The sequence below is a fragment of the Ooceraea biroi genome, chromosome 1 (assembly GCF_003672135.1).
Source record: "Ooceraea biroi isolate clonal line C1 chromosome 1, Obir_v5.4, whole genome shotgun sequence".
NCBI classification, from domain to species: domain Eukaryota; kingdom Metazoa; phylum Arthropoda; class Insecta; order Hymenoptera; family Formicidae; genus Ooceraea; species Ooceraea biroi.
Window position 1 is genome coordinate 9,709,131 of NC_039506.1, and position 24,613 is coordinate 9,733,743.

General features: G+C 39.9%; 1 protein-coding gene across 2 annotated transcripts in view; it reads right to left on the reverse strand.

The window, feature by feature from the left end:
* LOC105279961 (calpain-C) overlaps window positions 1-24,587 on the reverse strand; it is a 29,617-nt gene extending 5,030 nt beyond the window's left edge. Inside the window, exons 1-4 of one of the 2 annotated variants that reach the window (XM_011340082.3) lie at window positions 24,185-24,587; window positions 12,948-13,091; window positions 11,292-11,361; window positions 7,460-7,742 (exon numbers count right to left, since the gene is read on the reverse strand). In XM_011340082.3, the coding sequence (XP_011338384.2) occupies window positions 7,460-7,742; window positions 11,292-11,361; window positions 12,948-13,091; window positions 24,185-24,193 (506 nt within the window). In that variant the 5' untranslated portion in view covers window positions 24,194-24,587. Of the gene's footprint in view, window positions 1-7,459; window positions 7,743-11,291; window positions 11,362-12,947; window positions 13,092-21,956; window positions 22,143-24,184 lie in introns of those variants that run through there. The other variant, XM_026972813.1, reaches the window with a different exon arrangement.
* Between the last annotated feature and the right edge of the window lie 26 nt (window positions 24,588-24,613).

A 24,613-nucleotide genomic window follows, 5' to 3' on the forward strand; every position in this document is an offset into this window, starting at 1 on the left:
ATCCTTTTACGATCTTGCTTATATTTCGCAACAATTATTATGTCTAGTGTGGTATCTGTAATTTGCAATGGAAACAAAGTTTCTTGAGAAGTCTCGTAAAAGTATTAAATTTGCGTATTCGAATCCACTGAAATCAAAGCATAAAAGTACTTGAAGCAATCTTGTATGCAAACACGATTTCATTACTGTTTCGTAGTCGCTGGTATCGCAATCATCTCGTAACGATAACGAAGCTTTTTATATGGGAACCGTAATGTAATTGGCATTTTACGGGAAATCATTCGTGACCTATACAAAACGCGAGTGGAGGAAAAGACGCGAGTGCTAGAGAGGAATAAGAAGAAGGTCACGGAGATTCTCGGCGGACTTGTCGGAGGAGGATCAAGGGAATAGACGATATTATCTTTCTTGCATGTGCCGTTCCCGCGGGAATTAGCATTCCCGGGATAACGGGGCCCGCATAGCTAGCTGCCTCGTTCCAAACGTCGTCGACGCCTCTCCTTTATTATTACGCGTGCGGTTTGCGCGTGTTCAAGTTGATCTGGAAACCGTAACCATTCACACGCACGATCGCGGCAGTTGCCTGAGTATTTTCTCAAGGAAAATATACGTAACACCTGCAGAAAAAGATCGCGATCACGCGCAAATTGGATCGGTAGCACGGCCGACTCGCTCGTTCTTTTCTCCCGTAATTTGCAAGAGATTGATCTGCAGAAGTTCATCAGCCACGTGATCAATCATCTATTGACGAGACCGTCATGTTGATTGCTGAACGATTGATCAAAGTTCCATCAGATGTGACACCTTATCGCTAATCTCTCGTCACAATTGCTGCAATCTGTTCGATACAGATCTGAAAGGCACGTCGTCGCCGCTAATTGCAAGCTAATTAACAAACGGTGTTGGCAAACGTCGGTAACGTGGAGAACCGCCGAGTCTTCCCCGCGGAGAGGTCACCGCACCTTCTACCGAAGGTGGCAACATTGTGCTGCTTGCAGGTCTACCGTTGTCACTTTGTGACTCAACAGTTCAGAGCACGTTACCGGCGTTGATGCACTTCCGTTTGCCTAACGGAGTCTAACGCAGTCACACGCGCAACATCATTGTCACGTTCCATCAGCAATCACCTACGTCACAAACATCGATCGTCTTCCGCTATTACGACATGCGTGATAACATCCTACTGGCGGCAGCTTCCTTTAGAAGATTGCGCGATCTGATGATGAAACATCACCTAAATTGCTTTCCTTTCTATAAAAAATTGTCGATTGAAAGAATTCATCTGATGGTTCCATTTATCAAGTGTGAGAAATTCTTCTAATAAAAGTACAAAAACAGGGAACGTAAAGATTAAAAATCGAAAGCGTGTTTCTTAGAAACAGCTACGCAATGTTCGCTGATCAATGACGATCGCGTTGCTGAGTATCACTAACCAGACAAGTTCTGCTGCGCGTTTCGCGATATCGTTACGAGTATTTTTCTGCTCGTAATTATGAGTTCCGTTTTCCGATCAACAACCTTTCATACATGCGCACGTCACGCGATTGGTCTGCTAGATCTCGATCTATTTTCCCTTACGTAAGTTCGGCGTATCTCTCTCCGCGTAGAAAGCTACGATCGAGAAGTAATTCAACCGCTTAGCGAATCTATCATGCACGATGACTCGTAATTTTACGTGCACGTGAACAGCGAGATCCTAATGATATCGAGGCGAGCGAGCAAAATCGATTCGTAGCTATCTATTAGAACATTTTTAATCCATTTTGTTTCTGATGGCCATCACGGTGTGTCCGAACAATCACCGACACCTGCGGCTATAAAAATAATATAAAAACAAAATATGGAAACGGACAAAAAATATTAACTATATCATTTCTTCGCTTTCAACGTCAGCAATAGTAGTCATCCGTGAAATAGCCTGTGGGTGAAATATAAATTTAAATAAATTGTTCTCGCGTAAATCCTATTTTATTAGTATGCTTGGAAAGTTAAATTTTTAAAGTAATGAGCTAAGACAATGCAGTAAGTAAAGAACGCGATTCCATCACTCAGATGCAAAATGCCAGCAAAATCCACATTGTCATCTTCATTAATCGCTATTCACCTACTATTCAGCTATACACAGCGAAAGGCTTAAAACTCAATTTCTAAAGTTTACTTTTCCTCACAAAAATGTTAATCTCAAAAGACATTTCATCGATTGCAAACTCGTCGTAGATATTCAACATAATTAATCATCCCTCATCTGATCTGAGTCTTTATGAGACAGCATAACTTCACGACACCCCTGATGCAATTAATTTTTCCGTAACTCGGCCATTAATTTAACGATTTGTCCGCGAGCATCCACGCTCGGGATTATCGGTATGCCTTTTGCGGCCGTTTCACGTTCGCGGATACGAGTGTGGACTGTGGTCACCGGTGCACTGACCTCCGATCCATTGCTGGCAACCAGCGATACCGACTACTTGCCGAGTGAAAGTATCGGAGCCTGTACTCGCGCTCAGTACACTCTCGTGCTGAATGTGCGTGACTCGCGTACGTGCGACACGCACGTCCAGCACACACGATCGGGCCGACCAAATATCTCGGTGCTGCCTGATTTCTTTTGGGATCCAAAGTCTTCGAGCCGAGTCGCAGAGACACTCGGAGAAACACTTATTGAAATCCTTCGCGAAAGTTCACCGTTGCATTCCTCATGAATTTTTTGTGAATTAATCAAACTGACGATAGATATCACAGTAGCAATTTCATAAATATTTATGTGGATAAATTATGTAAGATGTGTGTATGTTCATATTTAAATGGCACCATAAATAAAATAACAGATAAAGAGTGTTAAAAAAATTGCACGCGGAAATTAGTATGCACAAACTGATGATTAAATCATAAGGCATACAAATGCGTTTTACATTTTTGTCTTATTGAGGAACTTTCAATTTATGTAAAACAGATACTTTCCTCGTCCTCTTTTTATTTTCATATATTTCTCATATATATTATTTCCTGTTTATTGGTAATATCAACCACAGTGTACGTTATCTGGTAATTTTCAATTTTTTCTGTTTTCCGATCCGACAACGCTTTCTATTACAAAGAAAACAAACGGTTTACACGAACAAAGCAAGACACGCGTATGTTCGGCCGAGCGAGATTTGAGGGGTACCCAGCCGGTGTTTTCTAATGGAAATCAGCGGATAGGCATGTGTTGCGCGTACGCTTCTTGCGTATATTGGCACGCGAAGGAACGTTCGGGCTTTCTAACCGATTCTCGCTACTGGTTTCATATAGCTGACCAATCGTTCCGGACCGGTCGGATCTACCGCAAAGTCGTCGTGAAAGAGGAAAGGTCGGCGAGCGAATCTTTTTTCTCTGCTCACATATATCTTCCGCGATTCCTCGATCGATACTCGATACTCGTGAATGTGTGTCATCGTTGAGATATTTCACCGGCTCACGTTTCCGCCGGGTGACATCATTAGCACAATTAATTCATCGTCAACATATCACCGCGACTTCCTCATAAATATATGGCGCCGAGTTGAAAGTGTGTCGATGATGCAGCTATAGGTGACACAAGTCCCGGTGTCCGGTATCTTACGATATTATTGACTCATAAATATTCGAAATATCGTGCCAGATTTCTTCAGATAGTAATAATTTATCTTCTCTGAAAATTCAAAGTTACTAAATCTAATGATTTTTACGATTGTCTGGTAGTACAGTGTCCACAATGGATAATATATAACAAATTAATACTCATAAAGTATTTTATGTGGAAATGTAATACTTTTTAAGAAATTTTATTTTTAAAAAATATTATTAATTAAATATTACTATTAAAAATTTCTTAAGTTAAAACTTTTTCTCTATGGAATATTAGCCAACTAATAATTATATTATAATATTATCTATAAACAGTATAGCAATGTAAACTGCTAGCGTTACTAATAGAATCATGTTCTTTGCTTACTCTATTGTTTTAACTTATTATATTAAACAGCTACGCCGGAAAAAAGTAGATGATTCGTTTAAATTATTATCTTTAAAATTTATTTATGAATTTTTAAGATTTCTTTATGATTCAATAATATTGTGATCTGTATACGTTTCACGTTAATAATTCTCCCGCCTCTGACCTGTTTCGCAACGCTCGCATAAAAATCAATGTAGCCTGCAAACATTTTAAGACTTGTGCCGTTGACAGGCAATGCTTGGCAATTAATACGAGCAACCTTGATGATACAACGCGCCTCGGTTACGAGGAACGAAGTAAAGATTACGCCTAAATTATTCAGATGATCGTTTGCGCGATGCGCTACCCGATTATTTCGCGCTGTAATCACTGAAATTATGTTGTACAATAATTTTTTTATCGCGGAAACCAGCATGCGTATGCGCTATCTTCGCACATGTTAACTTCACTCATGGAACTATAAATATTACGCTAAACTTATCGCGCGCGTGCATAACTTTCGCGCGAGTACCCACGTATTGCGTAGGAATTGCAACACGTGTAGCATCACTTATGATATTCCGTCATCGCGCAATCATTATCATAATCGTAATTACGATCGGCACTCGCAGTAGAGGAAATTATATTACCGCGGGTAAAATCGTTTTAGCAGCTCCGAGCTACTTTAAATCGAAAATGCGGCATCAATTAGCAGCGCTGTATATTCCGACACGGAACGGGCGGAAGTCGCCGGGAATCTGCAGCATGCAATCAATTATTAATGAGCCGCGACCTCGATGCATCTGATGCTTCGTAAGCAGCACAACGCACACACAAAATCATCGAAATGCGGCATTGATATTTGCATATTTAGAAAAATGTGGAATTAAAAACAATAAATACCTGTAACTACAATAGAGATTTGTGAGATTCCTATCGTTTCATAAAATTTCAAACTTATTATTATAATGACTATACATTGACACGTAATAAAATAATAGTTATTGATGTTGAAATCGTATTTAATTTGATATAAAAACACGTTGTGCGCACGCAGTAATGTTTGTAGATATACTTCCGAGAGGAAAAATATTTATGTGATTAACGTACATTATTGCACGCACGATTCCCGAGAAGATGATAACGTAATTTTTAACGCTCGGAACCCATCATCGTTTTGTTCTGCTTTCTCCGCGAGAATCAAGTGTAACCGTAGAATCTCTTGTTACGCATGTGTATGCCATGTCATGACGTAAAAGTGGTGCGTTTGATGACGAAATTATAGCAAAGTACGTTCACGGTTGTTGACTGGGAACACGTTATGTTTGCTAGTATGAGCCTTTGTTAAACATCGAGGTTTCTGCAGATTGGTGTTATTTAGACAATACGCGTATTCTTAGCCTGCTTTTTTAAAACAACAACGAGGTTTCTTCTATTACTTTAAGTGCTCCTATACGTGATTTTCCTCGAGCGTAACGGATACACATATTCATAAAGCTCGTCATTATTTAAATATGTATAGTTAAGCAGCGTAAAGACTGCAGTGTGCCTCGTTAAGGGGTTGTTAATAGCCTTTTCTCAGTAAATGTTTATTTTCCAAAATGAAAACTTGACATACGCTTTTGCTGCATGTAAAACGTGTAAATTGAAACGTCCGATTTTATTTCATCAAAGCAAGTAGTTGCTGTCAGTTCAGTTGTCCAGACAGAATGGATAAGCGGAGATAAGCAAAAGTAAAGGAGAAGAGTAAACATCGCAAGATTTTTCCTCGCGCGAGAATCATCAGATGGTGGCCACTCGATCGCCGTTTACTTTCTCGGATCCCTTTTGTCCGGCGAGGTACGAGATCGTCTTTCTTTTCGACGCCATCAGCTCGCGAGCGGTTTAGAGAGCAACGCCCAGGTTTACACTCGGAAGAAACTGAAGGAGAAGAGACAGAGAGAAAGAGAAAGAAGAAGAGAAAGACGGCGATAACGAGGGAAAGGAGACAGCAGAGAGAAGGGAGATAGGAACGGTCATCAGAGGAAGATTAAGAAGAGGAGCAAAGACCTCAAGGCAGAACCGGTCATCGCGCGTCGTCCGTTCGTCCGCGTAAACTCATCTCCCATCTCGCGCCGAGAGATCGCGCGCCTCGATTACTCGCGCCACGGATGTCGGCATCGCGAAGTAAAGTCGCGACGGATGAAGTTTCCGCTCGTCGCCCAGGCGGACTTAGCTTCATCGTCTCACTTCTCGCTCCGCTTGTCAATCCGCTTGCCGCGAGCAGTGAGATCCTGCGAGACGCACGCGATGCAACATTAATTCTGAATTCGATACACGCAGCCATTTTTTGGCGAACGTCCCGGGCAAAATTATATGAATCTCTCTCTTCAGGTCCGCTCACTTGACCCTCTTCGAGCCACGCTTCTTGCATTTCTCTTCCCTTATTTTATTTGATAATATAATCAGTCTTTTTATTCCTAAAGCTGATTATAGTGGCCTACATTGTCCATAAAAGATATGAAGTGCTCCATAAAAGATATTTGATCAACACTGCTGTAGCAAAAGGATTGATAATGATATAGCATTCATATCATTAATTCTATGGATGTGTCAATATAGTGTAAAGACATCATTTTTATTTCAAAAAGATGTTCTTATTAATTCGCTTCCTTATATAGTCAGTCAAATTTTGCGTCTAACGCGTTTAAAGTCTAACCAAATTTGGATCATCCCAGCGCATGTCGCGTCGACGCCAGTCTGTCGATCCATTCGCAACTCGTGTTCTCTTTGCTACGCCCGCGGCGACGTTGATCGAGGTTCATCGATCGAACGTACTGAGGTCGATCTTCGCCTGCGAGTTCACCTTGAACAGCCACCTGGTGAACGCCCACGCCGCCCACGGCAGTTCGCTGTTCGTCTCAAACAAGCTTGAAAATTACCTCGGTCGTAGGAACTCATCGTCTCGTCTTTCCATGATATTATGCCAAGTAAAATCGGAAATTACGGATCAGAGAGCTTCGCAGCTTGTTAGCTGAATTGGCTAATTCAGAAATTTCACATGTGTGATGTAATTTGCACACACACACACACTCTCTCTCTCTCTCTTTCTCCTTATCAAATATCATTTAAAGAGTTATCACAAGTACAATTCATTATTTTACGCTTCGACGCTGCGCTTGCAATGCTCATGATGCTTTCAATGCTTGCAATAGCGCAGCAACAATTCCATTTATCATCTAATCAGTGCTTCTCGCTTCTAGATCTAGACATGTCTCGGAGATATCTTATTCTGTTACATGAAGCTACTTTCATATTTCATTAATTTTTATGAGATTCTACGCGATTCAGTTCAATATCGAACAAGCGATTCGACTGATCAGCATAACACGTCCGAGTTATCTGTAGTATCTGGGTCGAAATAAAAGCGTTATACTTCCAATGGACGCAATATGCCTGACTTATCTACGTACGGATTCATCAGCCCGTGAAGTTTTGACGTAAAAACGACCAAAGGGGACTCACTTGGCGTACGCTTTCTCCAACAGGGCCGGCCAGAACTGATCAGTGTGCCGACTCTGCACGAAGGCGAGTCTTCCGTGAACCGCTGGCAATCTGTCGTCAACAAGGACCTCCACCCACGCGCCGCACCACCATAATCGAAACCTGAACACCCCCGCATACTCGGCGGTCGGCGAGCCTGAGGGTTCCCCGCCGCTGCCAAAACCCTGATCGGCTGGTACCACCCTGTAGAAGAGACCTTTGCTGAGGTGCAATACGCCCAGGCACGATACCAGCCACTTATCACCTGTTAACAAATCGGTGACTGATTACGTCGAGAATTTATTATATTATTGCTTATGTACGTCTCAAAGTCTTATTTTGTTCATAAAATTATATTCTTCTCATCTTCTGCTAAATAAGTAAAATTTAAATCTTTCGTTATATGTGAGATCCAAGAAAAGCTTTATTTTAAACAATTCTTAGCAAGAAATTATGCGATATTGCAGTAAGTGTTTTATGGTAAACTTCTTACAGTTATTTCAATGACTTTATCTTCATGTAAAGAAGGGACACTTAGCATACTATGAAACTGTGAAGACAGTTTACACAACAGTTACTATCGCTACTGTGTGCAAATTAAAAGTCGCATGATTACGTTAATTAAGACGCACTTAAAACATCTGAGAAAGCGTTAATATATGTATATACTATTATAATAATTTTTAATTTTATGTAAAAGTAACGGTTGATGTTACAAGCTTGTCACACTCTAAAATTACTTAATACGTAACTGTTTCAACGGAAATATTAAGAAAACATATTGCCAAATAATACGAATTACTCTTATTTTTAAAGATTAATGAAAGATTATTCTTAATGAACAACTAAACGGCTTTACATTACATGTTCATCAAATCGTAACATCGTGGAAAAATTATTCAAAATCCGAACAACATTGCAATATATCCCGTTGCGTTCGTTCACTTCACTTTCGTTTTCGAAGGTCTAATCGCTGATCGCGAGCGCTCGTTTTTATTAACTTTTTGTCATTCGACGCGAGAAAAGAGCGGAAAATGAGAACAAGAACTTGCTCGAACGCGGATTTTATTGCCAGCTTTCGATAATGATACTCCTATTGCATTTTGATTAGGCTTTTAGATAATAAAAGCAAGATAGTTTCGTCGTTTAATCTATATGCAAGGGAGTGTGCGAAATTATATGTAAGATAATGAATCACAAAGAATTAATGTAATTTCTTCTATATGAAACGGTGTGATATTTTTAATAGACCTTATCCTTGATAACAATTTCTTGTATATCTCCACAACTATAGGAATGCTTTATTGTTCAATTATTTTGACGCTTGGCACAGATATTTCAGCAAAATAAATTTTTCCTCGTTATTAACATAAATGATAATTTTGCGGCACAACTTGCTACGACTCTCCACTGTACGGTTTCATTTCAGATACATTCGAAATGTCTCGACTTTGATCAAACTGATCGGGATCGATCTGAAAGCGGGCGTGTCGGCACGCAAGGCCGCAAAGGTAGATCGCCGAATTCTGCAGTGTCGCAATGTAGGTCGGTACAAATTATTACGTGTCGTCATCCTGCTTGGCCGTGCGTGCTGTTGCGCACATACACGTTAACGGGACACGTCGCGCGCGCTTTGCAGAACGCAGTTATATCTTCAGGAATGCGCCCGCATGGTGCACTCGAGGGCGCTCGACTTCCGGTAGCGCGATGCTACACTCGTAAATTACGCCTGAGCCGCGGAAAAAATTACGTCGCAGGAACGTTCCATGGTGCATTAGTTCACGTCCTCGGTAAAATCGCATTCCGTTTTAATTTCCTGAGTCGCTGCGGTCGTAAACAAAGCTGCGGTCCGAAGTAAAGCGAAACCCGAAAGAAACAACGTTATTATTACATATTATAATGAAAAAGAAACATCTTCCTGCACGAAATATAATCTGGAAATGATGGATCACTTTGAATGTTTAAATGAAAGAGTTAAAAAGAGTATAATTGCATAATTTAAGAAATGTACAGCATGTGATAAACTACAATATATACATATTTATATATAATTTGTCAAATATTGAATTTAGGTATTGCAAACTGAAGTAAAGGATAATATCCAAATTATAAGATACGTTCAATAAAAAAAAAAGTTTCATTCTAGTGCTTTTATCCTTTGAAAAGAAATTAAAAACTTGGATGAAAAAACATTTGGACGCAAAAAGAACTTTCGTAATAAAATAATCATAGTGTATTTTTTATTAATCTGCATTAGTATTGTGTACGCGCTGAAAACTGGTTTGACTTCCTGTCCTAGTATTTCTCAATAGAAATCGAGAATTTCAGGTATGATATTTCATCCATACATGCGTATGCTAGTATTCAGAGATTTCGCAGTTAACGTTACATCGCCGCTATATGCGCCATTTTATTCTTCTATCTTATCGTAGCGTTTATAATCGCGAGAAAATGATTCCAACGTTTGATACGATACGTAACATTTAACAAGTGTTACTATTTTCACGATTAGCACTTAGTAGCAGAATAAGTTCCCAAGTAAATTACGCGTTCAAATATCTAGAATGCACAACTTTCTAATTTAATTAATACGCTCAGAGTCCTAAATACAATTATTAAATATTACGTCTTCATGAGTCGATTACGACCGTAAATTTCGACTACGATTATACTATTAATGTCATCCTAATTAATTAGGATGATACATTCCGCGTTTAGTCGCAGAATATTATCTATCATTAAATTATACTTAATTATAATATGATATTCTCAATCACTTAAGAACGGTGGCCGTACACATAAAACCATTTCCTTAATCGCTTAATTGGTATTACGGAAATCGCGTTTAAAATAAACGAAAATTGCGATACATGAATGATCTTATCCCACAAACGTGAAATAAAAAGAGTATAATGACTTTGACCTGGTCATGGAAACGACCACGTGTTATCTCTCACGTTCGTCAAAGGTTACCGAAGTAATTTCAGGGTTCGCATGATTTCGCGCTCTTTCGGCCGTGAAGATAGGATGAGGTTTTCCGGTTCTATTTCAGTCGTAATGCCAGGTAATTATATCATTAAAAGTTACTTGGCCGCAAAGTTTTTTCGATATTTCATGTCCTCTTTTAAGGATTCTGATGGCAGGAAGGAATAACTCTGCAAAGTCGAAAGCCACTTTCGAATCATTTTAAATTATCATTTATATGCGAGCTTGTTGAAAAGATGGTCGCAGTTAACATTTAATAATATAATAAAAATTTTAAAAAAGCTATTTAGGAAATGTAAGGATCTAAAATATATATCTCAACAAATAAATTTAATTTTCTGCAGTAAACGCGTTTTGATAATGTTTCCTGAGGGATGTTCTTTTTCGACAATCAATCAATATTGTCAGATGATTGCGTATAACAGAGACAAATTATCTCGAGATTGAAATAATGAGTGATTGTGAAGACTCAATAGTCGATTAGCGACCCGTGATAATGAACTCACGTAACCTTTCGTCACGCAAGAAGAAAAGAAGTTAAGTAGAAGCCAAGGTTTTCAAACACGCGTAAAAGCACAACATATCATTATGCCTATCGAGGAAATTCCGTATTACCGGCAATAAGAAGGAAAGGCAAAAGCGGAACGACCAGTTCTATCGTTGGCCGATGCCTCTCGCGCGTCGTTTATTTATGCAAGCTCTGCGGCTGACATTTTTAAAATATATCCCGCCATGTAGCATTCTACTACTATTCTTCCATGCTTAAATTCATTGTACGAGCCCATTTGTAATGCAATTATTCCTCATGAATATAACATTCAATTCTCACCCATCTTCCCGGGAATGACGTCGAACTGAGCCGGTGCATCGCTGACGAAGATGGGGCGATTGCACAACTCCTGAAACAAAGAAAATGATCTTTTATTATTTTTCTTCAACTGACATAAACTGAAAATTGTTACATAAAAATTTTTAAGTACTTGAAAGAGACTTTTGTAAACGTAAAAAGTGGAAAGAGAAGAACTGCAATACGAATCGACGAAAAGGTAAAAACATTTAACAAGCAAATACTATATTATAAGCAATATCAGAAGTAAAACTAGGCTATGTCTGCAATTTAATGCTTGCTCAATCTTTGATTGGTCGGTCTGTCGCAATTAATGAAACTAATGCCCGTTTCACCATAATTTTCTAATATAATTTTATATCATTCCCGGTAATCTATTCTTTGTAGGACACGCTGACATTCAATTAAAATTTACTAGGTTGTTTAACGGAAATTATGCAATTCAGGGAAATAATTATTTAATAAAATAGTCGCGCATACATGTTAGGTACTTTGCAATGAAATATTATGTATTAATGGCACACAAAGTACCGTGTCGTGAGATAATCACGTATTAAATAACTGCTCGCCGAGAGTTGCATCCCGCATTAGCACAATAACCTTCCCTCTTTCGGCGGCGTGTTTCCGGTCGTGACGGAAATCACAGTCCGCGAGAGCGATCTTCGGTGACGGCGTTAAAAAGCACGCCACGCATGCGTTGTTCGTGGCAATTATGAATCTTGCCATAGGAATGTGCTGTCAGTGACTTTTATTACGATCATTATATGTTGCGGCGGTGCACCGCCACGCAATGTCTCGTTCGGTAAGCAGAAAAGACCTCGGTTACGCGTCGCCGACTTCACCTGCCGCTCGCCTGTTTCTCGTCTCATCGTACAGGTTGCGTAACCGCACTGCAGGATCGTTGATCCCGCTGGCTATTCCCTGTTGCGATATTGTAGAATTGTTACATTTTATTTAGGAAAGATCAAAAGTATAAATGCACTTTATATTTGATACATTCGATTTCATGAATTAAATGCATTCAGTCGATTCAATATATCCGAGAAATCTCTCTCTGAGTGTATGCTATATTTAATACATTTAATTTAATACATTTTATATATTTTTTTGATATATTAATAATATATTCTAATGTCCAATATATAAAAATAAAATTGGATATTCCAGAAATTGAACATTTTTGTTAATAAATTTACGTTAAGGGATTGTTTAAAGATTAAAATTCTGTTCAGTGAAAGAGCAAGGTATCGCAAGAAACAATTGTGTGTTTTGCTTTAAATATTCATGAAGGAATAGAAGAGTTAGACACAAAAAATATATATACGCAAGATAAATTGCGTAAAGATAGCGTGATCTTTTTAGCGAAATAGGATGTTCCGTTAAGTTTTGTCCTACCCAGAAGACAAGCTGGTTCCACAATCATGAGCACGCAGGCGACAGAGATGAGCTGCGTGTCAAGGTTGCGAACTGTTTTCGTTACGGTTCCTAAGTCTCTTGTCTTTCCGTTCTCCAGGAACTGGAGCGAGCCGAGGAAGCTAATTCTTTCAGCTTCAGATTGTTCCCGCAGGATGAACCTCGTTTCTAATCAGTTTTTAAGAGCGAAAGATAAATCTTTATTAGCTGAAAGCTCAATCTCACCTTTGGCCTCTTCCATTGGAACTGGAACGGCGGTGTCTGATGGTAGAAGACGGATGTTTGCGTCGCTGGAAATTCTGGATCCTCCCAGAGCTCACCCCGTTTCAAGCACGAACGCTTGATTCGTTCGTACTCGCTCATTACGTCCTGAAAAACAAAAAGGAGATGTCTGATCAGAATTTTAACAAGATTGTTAATTCGCGATACTACTTATTCTCTCAAATATATTTATCATAATACGAATAGCAAAATCGCTCTTTTGCTCTAGAGAAATACACTTTAAGTGATAAATTAAAATGATGAGAGGACAAAGTCGTGATTGTAATAAAATTGATCTGACTACTTTTGATGAAAACAAAGCATCGAGGTAGCCAGTTCTTATGTATGTTCTTAATTGTTTACAATTTCATAGAACTAGAACTTATGTAGTTGCGCTCGAGAACAAAGACCTGATATCCTCTTAACGAAGAACTTGCTACGAAAGTTGTATTAAGAAATTACGTTACCTAATTAATATTAATGACTCATTATTAATAGAGGGTGAGAATTTAACAGTATCTTTACCCACATAACGCCTTCTCATTCTTCTCGCCATCTCCGCTCGTAATTAAGGCACAAACTTAAATATTAAAATACTTAAATTGCGTGAAGACATGTTCAAAAACGTTTCTAACACAAAATTAAATCTACTAAATAGAGTGTCAAAAAATAAATTCACGTGATCCAGGCATCGTCGACTGTTTTTGAGAAATAGTACTTCCCCGAGCAATGACTGAAACATTTTTCGGAGAACATTTAGGCCTCGCTTGTGGTATTCTTTCCCACGCCATGAGCGTTACCCCGTCGGCCTCCATAGATCTCCCGATAGCGCGAAATTTTGCCTCCCGCAAGGCAGACACGTCATTGCTTCTAAAAATCTCGTAATAACAGCCTGTCGATCAAACGAATCACTTTCGCGGATAGCCGTTCGCGCGTTCGCTAATCGACGATGTTTGTGACCTCGATGTGCGCGTCGATAATGCGTTTCGAGCTCATCGAACACGTCGTATCCAGGTCGACACTCTCTCCTCGTGAATTCTCCGTTGGCGTAGTGATTAACGACGCTTCTTCTTCGGCATTCGGCCGGAAATATAAGTCCGATGCTTCTTCTCGCGAAGCAGAAGCGTCGCCTTTGTGAGCGTTCGAATAAATCATAATTATTAGCCCCCTTTGCCTGTTACGCGTAACTTTACGCACGCTTTTTCCGTCGATGTAATGCAACGTAACCGGCAATTAGTATCGACTATTTGCAGCAAGCTTAGCAACAGCTACCCGATACTGCCCATCCATCTAATGGACTTTAATGATACGGCGCTAACGCCGACGCAGAATTAAGAAATATCCTGCCGCGGCATCAGCTCCGCTGATGCTCCGCGCTCGGATACTCGCGCACGGAATACTCATCTGTAAAACACGCGCGTTATGCATCCGCAGCTCGGTGATGCATTAATATTAATGCTCTCGTAATTATCAACGCGTTTGATATTTATTCTACTATGCTGCTCGTGCTTATGTATGAATACATCGATATCTGAAGAAGAAAGAAAATGCTTTTGCTACATGGATATATATTTAATTATTTTTTAAATGAAATAAATCATTCATATTTTTTTCAAGATAGATATGCATTATGTCTATATGTCTATTTGAATATTGTATCAACATTGTATACTGTTGATAAGTAGTTTTATATTAAATTTTATATTAAAGGATTTTGATCAATACTTAATTTCTCTAACAAATTCCATTTATTTTAGACATAATAAAATCATTATTAAATCTTATTTTACTAAAATTCATGAAATCAGCTTAATCATTTATTCTACGCGAGTTTTAAACATTATTGTTTATAACATTCTCACTCATTTCTTTATAAAAACGAGAAGTTAAATTCTTAAATTTCTTAATCCTTAAATTTTTAAATAAATTGTAATTTACAAATTAATTGAACAATTTAATTTAAAAACTGTACAATAACAGGTTGCTGCTAAGCTGATTACAGAATGATGACAAAATTTTATTGTACAAAGCATATAGCAGCATAATTCACAATCAGCTTATACATATATATCAGAAATATCAGCCAGTTTTAAATGGACGTCTTCGCTGGGAATGAGAGCTATTCCATCGTCGCTTCGTCCTATTGCGGGATAAACGTCGTCATCGCGCGGTGATGGGCCATTAAACGGTTCTGCGACGCGAGAGAGAGAAAGAGAGAGAGAGACGTCCTCCATGCCTCACTGAAACGTAATGCCATCATTACATTTTGCAACGACCGTTGATAACATATTTTCACCGCGTAGGCGATAATGTCCGGAGAGGGTGCGCGCGCGCACGAACACGCGCGGGCACGTGGTCGTGAAAGCGTCACGATTGCGAAATACTCAATTACATTCGTCGGCGGCGACCGCGTTCCGGTTTTGCGCATTGTTCCGAAGCCGGCTAATTCCACGTGGCGTGGTGCACCAATTAAGATCGTAATAAAACGGCACCGGATAATTAGCGCGGGAGTAGAGGTCCTCTCGTCGCGCTCATTCCGCTCCTCCGACTCGCCGCGTTTCCCCTTTGTATTCCGTTTTTCTTCCTTGGCGTCTCTATTTATCTCTCTCTTTTTCTTCCTCGCTCTTCAGTACCGCGAACAATTCTGTTTTATTGCACGGAGCCACCTTGGCATACCAGGCTGAGGCGTGTCTTTTTGCATTGTCGTCGCTTGACAAAGAGGCTACACGCTCGATTCCTTCGTGTTATTCGTTTGCTCCTCTCTCGTAACAGATCGATCGTAGAACAGCTCGCCGGTTTGTTGCAGCTGCAGCTGCACCATGATAAATCATCTGCGAAAATCGATGAACGTTTCGCAATTGAATGTTCACTCTGCGCAATTAGTCTAAGTAACATTTAATCGGACAATTTTGAAAGTACTACAGAGCAGGTACTGAAACTGTCGCTCTCACGAAATTATTGATGTCAACATACGCTTCTGCTAAAATAAGAAAGATGGAGGTGAAAAGATTCAAAGAAGGAAATTAAGATTTTAGCAGTAATCCGTGCTGAAAGCGCTTTCTAGAATTGTTGGTTCTGTACGTCGCCACTTCTGAAATCTCGAAGACAGCCGTTAATGCGCGTCGTCGAATGCAAAGCCGCTTCAGCCGTTCAAGAGCAGCACAGGAGGTACGGTTATAATGGCTGAAATTGCGGAAGAAGGATCGTGGATCCGCGGTCCACGTCGGGTGAGGGAAGCCATAAAGGCTCTCTCGACAACCACCGACACACCACCACGTAGTGGTCCGCGCGCTTCAAGGCCGCGGGAGAACCGAGCATGAAACTAGTTCGACCGGTACGAGAGTATGGTAGCTATTATACATCTAACGTGTATAGTAGATCGCTCAAGCGCTCGCCTTAGTGGAAGGCGCTCGGAAATTCACCGTGTAAAATGCATCGGTGTGGCGTCTTCCAGATACCCGCGAAAAATAAAACGAACGTTGGTCTTCCGCACCATCGACCATTATTCGCTCGAGCCTTTCACAATTGAAGTCGTTTTGGCTGTTTTATAGTAAAACATTTAATAACAAACATAATTTTTTCGAACTAATCTATTTGAATGGTTACTTGCTCATTGATTAACCATTTCATGAAAGCTTCTTTAGTAATTTAATAATCTATTATCAAGTTTTAATTATTTTGATATTAAGATGCATACATAATACATTATATTAATAATAAAGATTATCCATTTTACACACACACACACACATACACATACACACTTTTGTATAAATATATAATAAGATAATAAAAGTCTTGGCAGTGTTTTTCTGATCAGAAGCTTGAAATAAATTAATAACAAGTCGAGAATAAAAATGACTTGGCGCTAAAACGAGCTGATATACACCTGTGCAAATAGGCGCAATTGTTGATGACTAATCGTATATACTTTCTACTGGCTGGAGAATTTTTACGCTCAGCTTGCACACATGGCCTTGAGACTCAGGCGCATCCGAGCGAAGTGTACTTGCAGGGCGAAAAAGCGTGCTCTTTCGTCGTGACTGCGCAAAGTAGCGAATGATCGTGCGGAAATACGAGAGCTTTTGCGTTCTTCCTGTCGTGATTCTTGACACGTCACTCTCCATAAGAACGCTCCAAATGCATGAGTTGCTTGGTTGGAAGGATTTTACGGTCGATCACGTGTTCCAAAGGCATATTATTACGTTCACTTTGTTCCATAAAACGTGCAAGGTCGGCCGTTTGATCAGTGTATGTCGATAAGCGGGATCAAGCTGGTCAACCGTACAAAAAGCAAATTTTTTGTAAAATGCAATTCGCAGCAAAAAACTCGGTTTTTATAAAATTAAATCTCTGTGACACCAAGAACTTCATGCTTTTACGTAATAATAACAAGTTAATAAATTCTTTTTAGTGTTGTTACAGTAAAAGAGAAATTAAAAAATGTAATTATTTGACATTAAAAGTGATTATATATACACATTTTAATTAAATACGATATCCACATTAGAGGCAAATAAAATTTAAAATTGATTAATAATATGTATTAAATATGCAATAATAAAAAATACAGGATATTTGAAATGTTTAATAGTTATTTCTAGATCATCTAATTTAAGCAAGCATAATTAATTTTATAATGTATTTTTTATTTTAAGCATAAAAGTAATTATCTTTGACAACAGCAACATTTATTAGTTCTACGTTATTTCGCTAACGTTACAGCGAGTAAAGCAAGATGCATGTAACGGTACTCGGCAGCGAGCTCTTCGTAACCTCATGAACTGCGACCCTAATTTCCTCCTCTCTATTATAACTCGCTCCATTTTTCCCTTTACAATTATGCCGCCCCCATAGATTCCGTTGCCTAGCTCGTCAAAAGATCGGAGTAAATTTCTTTGCTATTATGCAGCACAATCATTAAGTAATGATGGTTCATCAAATGCTATTAGATGCAAAATTTGATGTTTAAAATTCAATTTCATGACACAATTTCTTTTTTCTTTTAATTACGAAGACAGATTAATTATTTTTGATGAGCATATAGTCAATATTTAAAAGATAGAGGCAGAGCTACATTAAACTTACTCACTCTTTCTTCATACGTTGCAATCGTTCCTTTGTCTTTATAGGATTTCAGGATCTTTAAAGATAGTTTATCATACTAAAATAAAAAGCGCGGAATATAAATATCAATTTACATGAAGTAAAATTTCTCCAAAGCCCCGAGTAACTTCGTTAAACTTTTATTGGAGCACGCGCGCTGGCATTACATGGTGCGTTTACGACCGCGAATAAAACTGAGCATTCGTGATGGCCGGTTCCGCACGACCAGCACAAAGCCAGACAGCGAAACGGGAAAACGACGGTAATTTTGATTACGTATAATTTGTCGGATCCTGCTGGTTGTTTCGTCTCTCAGCAGAAGTACTTTCTCTCGTCGACGCAGCCACCTACGTGAACTTGGTACTCCGCTTTTAATAAAATAAGTTTTGACTACACAAAATGTTAGAATTTCGTGTATGCTAACATTTCGCGTGTATGTTCAAAATTTAATTAAATTTAAAAGTGGAGTGAAGTTCACATACATGACGCGGTCTCTTTGTGTTACGCAAACTGTTCGCTCAATGTTTTTTACGTACAATGCAATTCTATGCAATGCAATTTGAAATGCCAAGTGCAATTGTATTTTTTAATATTTTGAACTGTTTAGCATTGTGAACTTCGGAAGCCGATCGTAGCCGCTTTGCTTTGCTTTAGCGTTACTTCAGATAATTGTCCCGATCAGTTTTCCTCGAGGCTAAATGTGGTCCCTCGCGATTTTGCGTAATGAACAATTCGCGCGCACGCAATTTACTTGCCGGAAGTACGAGTATGACACTTCCGCGGTGTGCGATTCGGTATTTTCACTCGGTGCGAAACTAGAAACTTAGAAAGTTGTGCCGACTGGGACATATTCAAATGCCTGGCGTCGTCGTAGAAAATTGGGCGAGCATGAGAACGTTAATCTTCTGAAAGCGATGTGAAATTTCGTTAAACGACTCTTAAGTCAAGAGTCATTTAAAATTGCCAACAAATGTAGCAATTGCTCATTTCCTTTTTAGAGTTAAAAATTAGTGAAAAATCTTTTTCTCTTTAAAAAAATAATTCTCTTTAGATAAATCATTTTTTTATCATACTAATTATTACTTAATTAATTAATCAATTAATTAATTCTTATCATACTAATCTTTCAGATTAAATTTCTCAGGATATTGTATTTACTACTTGAAATAGATATTGAAAAAACTCATTATAGCTTTCACGAGATAATAATTTTAATTTATAATTATATAATAATTAAGAAAAGTTAATGTATTAGATGTATATTAGATTATATACTTGTATTTGTTGCTACACTTGTCTCTATGCACTTGTCGCTCCTCGATGTATCTCGCTGTATCACCGCGATGCGCCATTCGTTGCAGTATGCATCAACGTTTACATAATACTTCACTTATACGATGCATCAGCGCGGTTCTAGTGAAGTTACACATTGACGTCGAAAGTGAATTCACTTGTAAACACTTCGGGCAACGTAACGCGCGGTAGCGATGCACATGCTGTACAGGGTGTCCTAGTTCTACCGCAGCATTTTTTCCACGTACGGATTTCTCTACCGGAAATATCAACTTCATTGCAAGGAAACCACCAAGACAACAACACTGAAGTCTTGTTCGTTTTAAACAATTGAAGCTATAGGTCTTTTCAATGCTCTATGCATCTCTCCTCTCATCCAGCAGTTTCATTAACTTCATTAACATCAGACGCCCAGTGTCCGTTCAGGTCTTCTTGCCCTAAGTAGTTCATTCCATAATTCTTCGCAAGGGGTATTTCGCTCGCGATCCCTTCGCACGATAAACAGACAGCCCGTAAACAGTACCGCTCGTGCTCCCACTCCCTTGGCAAATACCGGAAATTTGTGCAAGCGCCTTAACGTTATCGGTCGGTCGATCGAGGAACGCGACTCTTGATCCACCGCGCGCGTCCACTATCTTGCCAGCAGGTTCTCGTGTGGTGAGTCTGGTGCATCGGCGACCAGCTTGAAGCTTCCTCTTGCATCTTATCGCGGCGTCAAGCTCCGTGTATCACCGTGGCCTTCGGTGGGTTCAAGATTTTCCTGGCATCAGGAAGCGATAGATCGAGCGCCGCGCACAAAAAGACGAAACACTCTCCGGTTTCTCCTCGGCGCGGAATGTTCCTCGGGATAAAAACGCGATTGGTATTAATAAAACATCGCGAGACGTGAATTAACCGCGGCGCGGCATTCTCGTGGCGAGTGATTTCATTCTTCGCGATTTCATTTAAACGGCTTGCCACTTCCGCAAACCGCTCGTAAACCTAGACCAGTTGCATACCGGTTCTCGTTTTCTCGATTCAGCGTATTCTCAATTTCCAGTTGAGATGCTCGGGTGTATCGGACGCGTTACGATAAGGCGGTTATTTATGGGAGGAAAATTACGCCGCTAATGCAGACGCCATCGTGGTATTTGTAAGAAGTCATAAATCGTCGTCTTCTTCGAATGCTGCTGCTTAATTCCATCTCGTTCACCAGCATCCATTCCCTCGCGAACGTCTTCGTGCATCCCCGACGCATCATAGTATTCTTCAGTTGACGCTAATTTCATCTCGAATGGATACTGATTTACGGGGACTCACCCAACGAGTCGGGTTTCCGCGGCAAGGGATCACTTAGCCGTTTTTCTGATGATCCTGCCGAGGTTGCTGCTCTTTTCACGATCGTGCCCGATCTTCTCATCCCAGATCCTGAATCGTAGAACGTTGCTCGACTCTACAATTGACTCCTTCGACCCTGAACAAGCCTCATGTTCCGAGAAACACTTTCCTTGAACGCTTCGAGACCAATGACTAATAATTTCCTCAAGTTAACGGATCTTCTACGGAAATCGATTTATCCTTTTGCTTGTCAGTTAAGGAAATCGCCAACATTAATAAAAGTTCCATCCGTAATACTTTATGTAAATCTCTTATTAATTTCGTGAATCCTTCAAGTCACCTGACAAGATTAATCGCATTGTGTTTTCGACATTACACAAAATTATATATCATATTTAAACATATACATATCGTTTGTTTCCTGTTAAAAGAATTTTGTTAATAAAACATATTTATATTTAATAGATATTTTTATATATTAGAAAATTAAAATTAACGTCGTTTATAACGCCTTCAAAATAAAATAATATTGCGCAAAATTGTGACACATACGATTATTAATACAATTTAATACGTTCTGAGCTCTCCTCTTGAAATTGGAATTCTATTTTTAGCCTTTTCCACTGGTCGATAAAACCAATCAAGATCTTTCGGTGCCCTTGAGTTCCTCTCGAGTTCATCGTATACCTTTCTGCTTTATTCTCCGCCTCGAGTTGCAATTCCTTCTTCGCCTGTTCCTAACATCAAGCGATGCTCACACCGAATCGCTTTCGTAACGATCACCGCCGAACAAATTGATATCCACAGATTTACGATTTGGAAATCGGCATCTCGAAAGTTTAAATAAATAAAATTCGATTATTCGTATTATCGAGCAACAAGAGGCGAGTTCAACGCCCACGAATTCAGATTATGTACATAGCTATAACATATGTATATAATGACCACACGATCGAGCACTATTACAACACGAACGACCGAGAAAACCGCAACACCTACGCAAAAACGTAAAACTCGAGTCAAGCAACAATGCGGCTCAATAAAACATGAAATTTTTCATCCATTAACATCGAATGATAAACTGTTATTACTCAATGATCATGCTACATAATAACAAAGGAGTCTGCTTCGATAGCTTAACGAACTAAGCAACGAAGTTTGTGGGAGCGGCATAATTATAAAGGGATAAGAGTACCTATCCCCCAGAGCAGCGGTGCTTGATTAATATAGGGTGAATTAATAAATCTCGCAGCTTACATTTCAGCAATCAAATTCCGATTTAGTCCGCGGGAGGGACTGCGAGACAGTCTGCTGAAGGGTTGCGTCTGGGAGCGATAAATTTCGGACGACAATGAGGGCGCGCCTCTTTATCCCACGATATCTCAGGTACGGCTTTCTGCGATCATCTCTTCGATCGTTCTGTGCCGGTGCTGCGAGTACGTGACACGTGCGCATGTACGCATATCAGTATTGAACACCGGCCTCTCCTATCCGCGCTCCTATACCTGCAACGCTCTTGTGCCGTTCGTAATTTGTGTGTTTCGAGGTCGTGGAGAGAAGAAGACCCGGTTTCGCAGGAGGCAGGGAATCACGCTGCAGCGAAAAGGTAGAAACACGCCGGTCGACTTCGAGGTTTCTCGACCATGTCGGGAACATGGAGGAACAGGTGAACTCGCCCTCTCTGTCTGTCTTCCTTCCTCTGTCTTGCCCGTTCATCGTTTCTTCTTTTGATGGCCAGATTATCGTCCGAGTTCTGTTGCCGCGAAAGTGCAACTAGCCGTTGATGCAAACTCGGAACGTCAATGCGTTAATTTGTTGAGATATCGCGCGTGGTTGATTTCAGTCTTAACGCAATAATCGCACGCGACAGAAATGTCAGGCAAGAAAATTACGAACGAGCATGAAAATTATTTCAAGGAAAGAATCATTACACCTTTTTATGTCGATTTGCTATAGAAAAATAACGATCGACGTTAAATATTATAACAAAAATAAATATCGTAAATGTCTTTCGTTACTTTCGAATACACGACGATTTTGAATGGAGGAAATACACAGATTACACCACATAGTTGTAAGATTGGTATGACTGACCTAAGCTAATGGATTCCGAGACGATGTTTGGAGATACAGGTAGAGAGATTTGTGTGGTTGTGAGTGACGCATTCGAAAGTAAAAATGTTTCAGGGCCGCACGGATTCTTTCACAACATCGGTGTCCTACGCTCGCTGGTAACATTACTGTAATTCAAGTTAAATGCTAGACAAAATTACCAAGTTTATCTAGGAAATTGCTGGGACCGAGAAGGAGCTCGGAAGTATCATTCAGGACAGTTTGCTTTCCTGATGTAGTGATAGTAACTTATTAAATATGTAAGAGATACATTCATAATAAGTTTCAATTCAAATTATGCGAGTTTCCAAAGCGGAAATAGCACACCTCTCAAATATTAATAGAGGAGAAATTACGATCGATGGAGCGAACGGCGTATGCGTGTTCAAAGTGTTAAAAAACAGCAGGCCGCTGCGAAGCGTAACGAATTCATAAAAGCATTCCGGTAGAAAATCTCCTGTTACTTCTGAGACTTGAGCATACAGAAAATCATACATTCTACCCTTTCTCCCATTAGCGTCACAGCTAATTTGCTACGTGAAAATGATTCATGACAACAGTCTCTAAAAAGAAGATGCGATACAGTCTGATTACAAAATCACCGTGTATATGATGAACAATATTGTTCAGTCAAAATTGTTAAAAGGAATAAAAATACTAAAGGTTTTTTGCAATTTGACAACGAGAGATTTCACACTCAGGTATAAAGTGAAAACTACTGATGTTTCAATGATGTTCGCACTCGAATTACCAGCCGCGTGTATGCCACGCGGATCCAATAGTTTCCATTTCACTAGTTGGATTCGGTGCAAACAGAGCGGGATGACTTTCACGCAAGGAAATCATTCTAGTCACATAGCACCGCCGCACCTAACTAGAAATTCCCGTAGTGAACTATCGCTGAAACGGAGATATGTGTGTGTGGGCAGGACGAGGAAGCCTTTCGTAGGCCGAAACTGCCTTTACAGAGCAAACAAAAAAGTGGGTCAATGTTTTCGAGGTGAGGCCTAGTTAAATAGCCGCTAAACTGGCGCTTAGCAAAACTCGCATAAAATAGAGACCCCATCTTTAATTAATTAGCATACCAAATAACGCACCTATAAACCAATTGGATATAAACGATCGCACGTAAAACAATTTAGAATCATTGCTATAGAAGATTTCTACGTGTATTTTTTAGTTCCATCAGTCATTCTCATACTAAAATTAATTCGTAACATAAACTTTAGGAGAAAATCGGAAATCTATGTGTGCTCGTGAGCTCATCAACTTGTTAGAGCCGACGAAGCCTCTCTAAACATCAGTTCAATGCAGAAGCACGCCAATGAACCCACTGCATTCCGCACATACTCTCCGACTAACGCGGTACTCACGTTAACCATCCGTAGTCAGGTTTCCGCAGCTTCTTCTGGATATATCGCTCGGCGCTAACAAGGATCGCTCGAGCACCTCTCCTCTCAAACCTCTCTCTCTCGCTTCGCCGACACTTTGTCACTTATATACCAGACAAGTGTCTTCATCCAGCACTCGATATCGGGGCACTCCGCGCACTCGCCGGCAAGTCCACGCGCGCGCGCGCGCGCGCGCTATCGGCCGCTCTCTTGAGAATCTTTCGCGTGGATTTCACGAAACCGATCTCGTCGCGGAACGAGAATCGAGATGCCGCCGTCGAGAATCTCCACTTAGAGGTAAGCACGAAGACCACTCAGATCAGCTTCCGGAGATGCAATCGAGACCTCTACGCGGCTCCGCGAACGGAGCTGATCTTCTGGTACCGACTGGCCACAACCGACTGGTTGGAT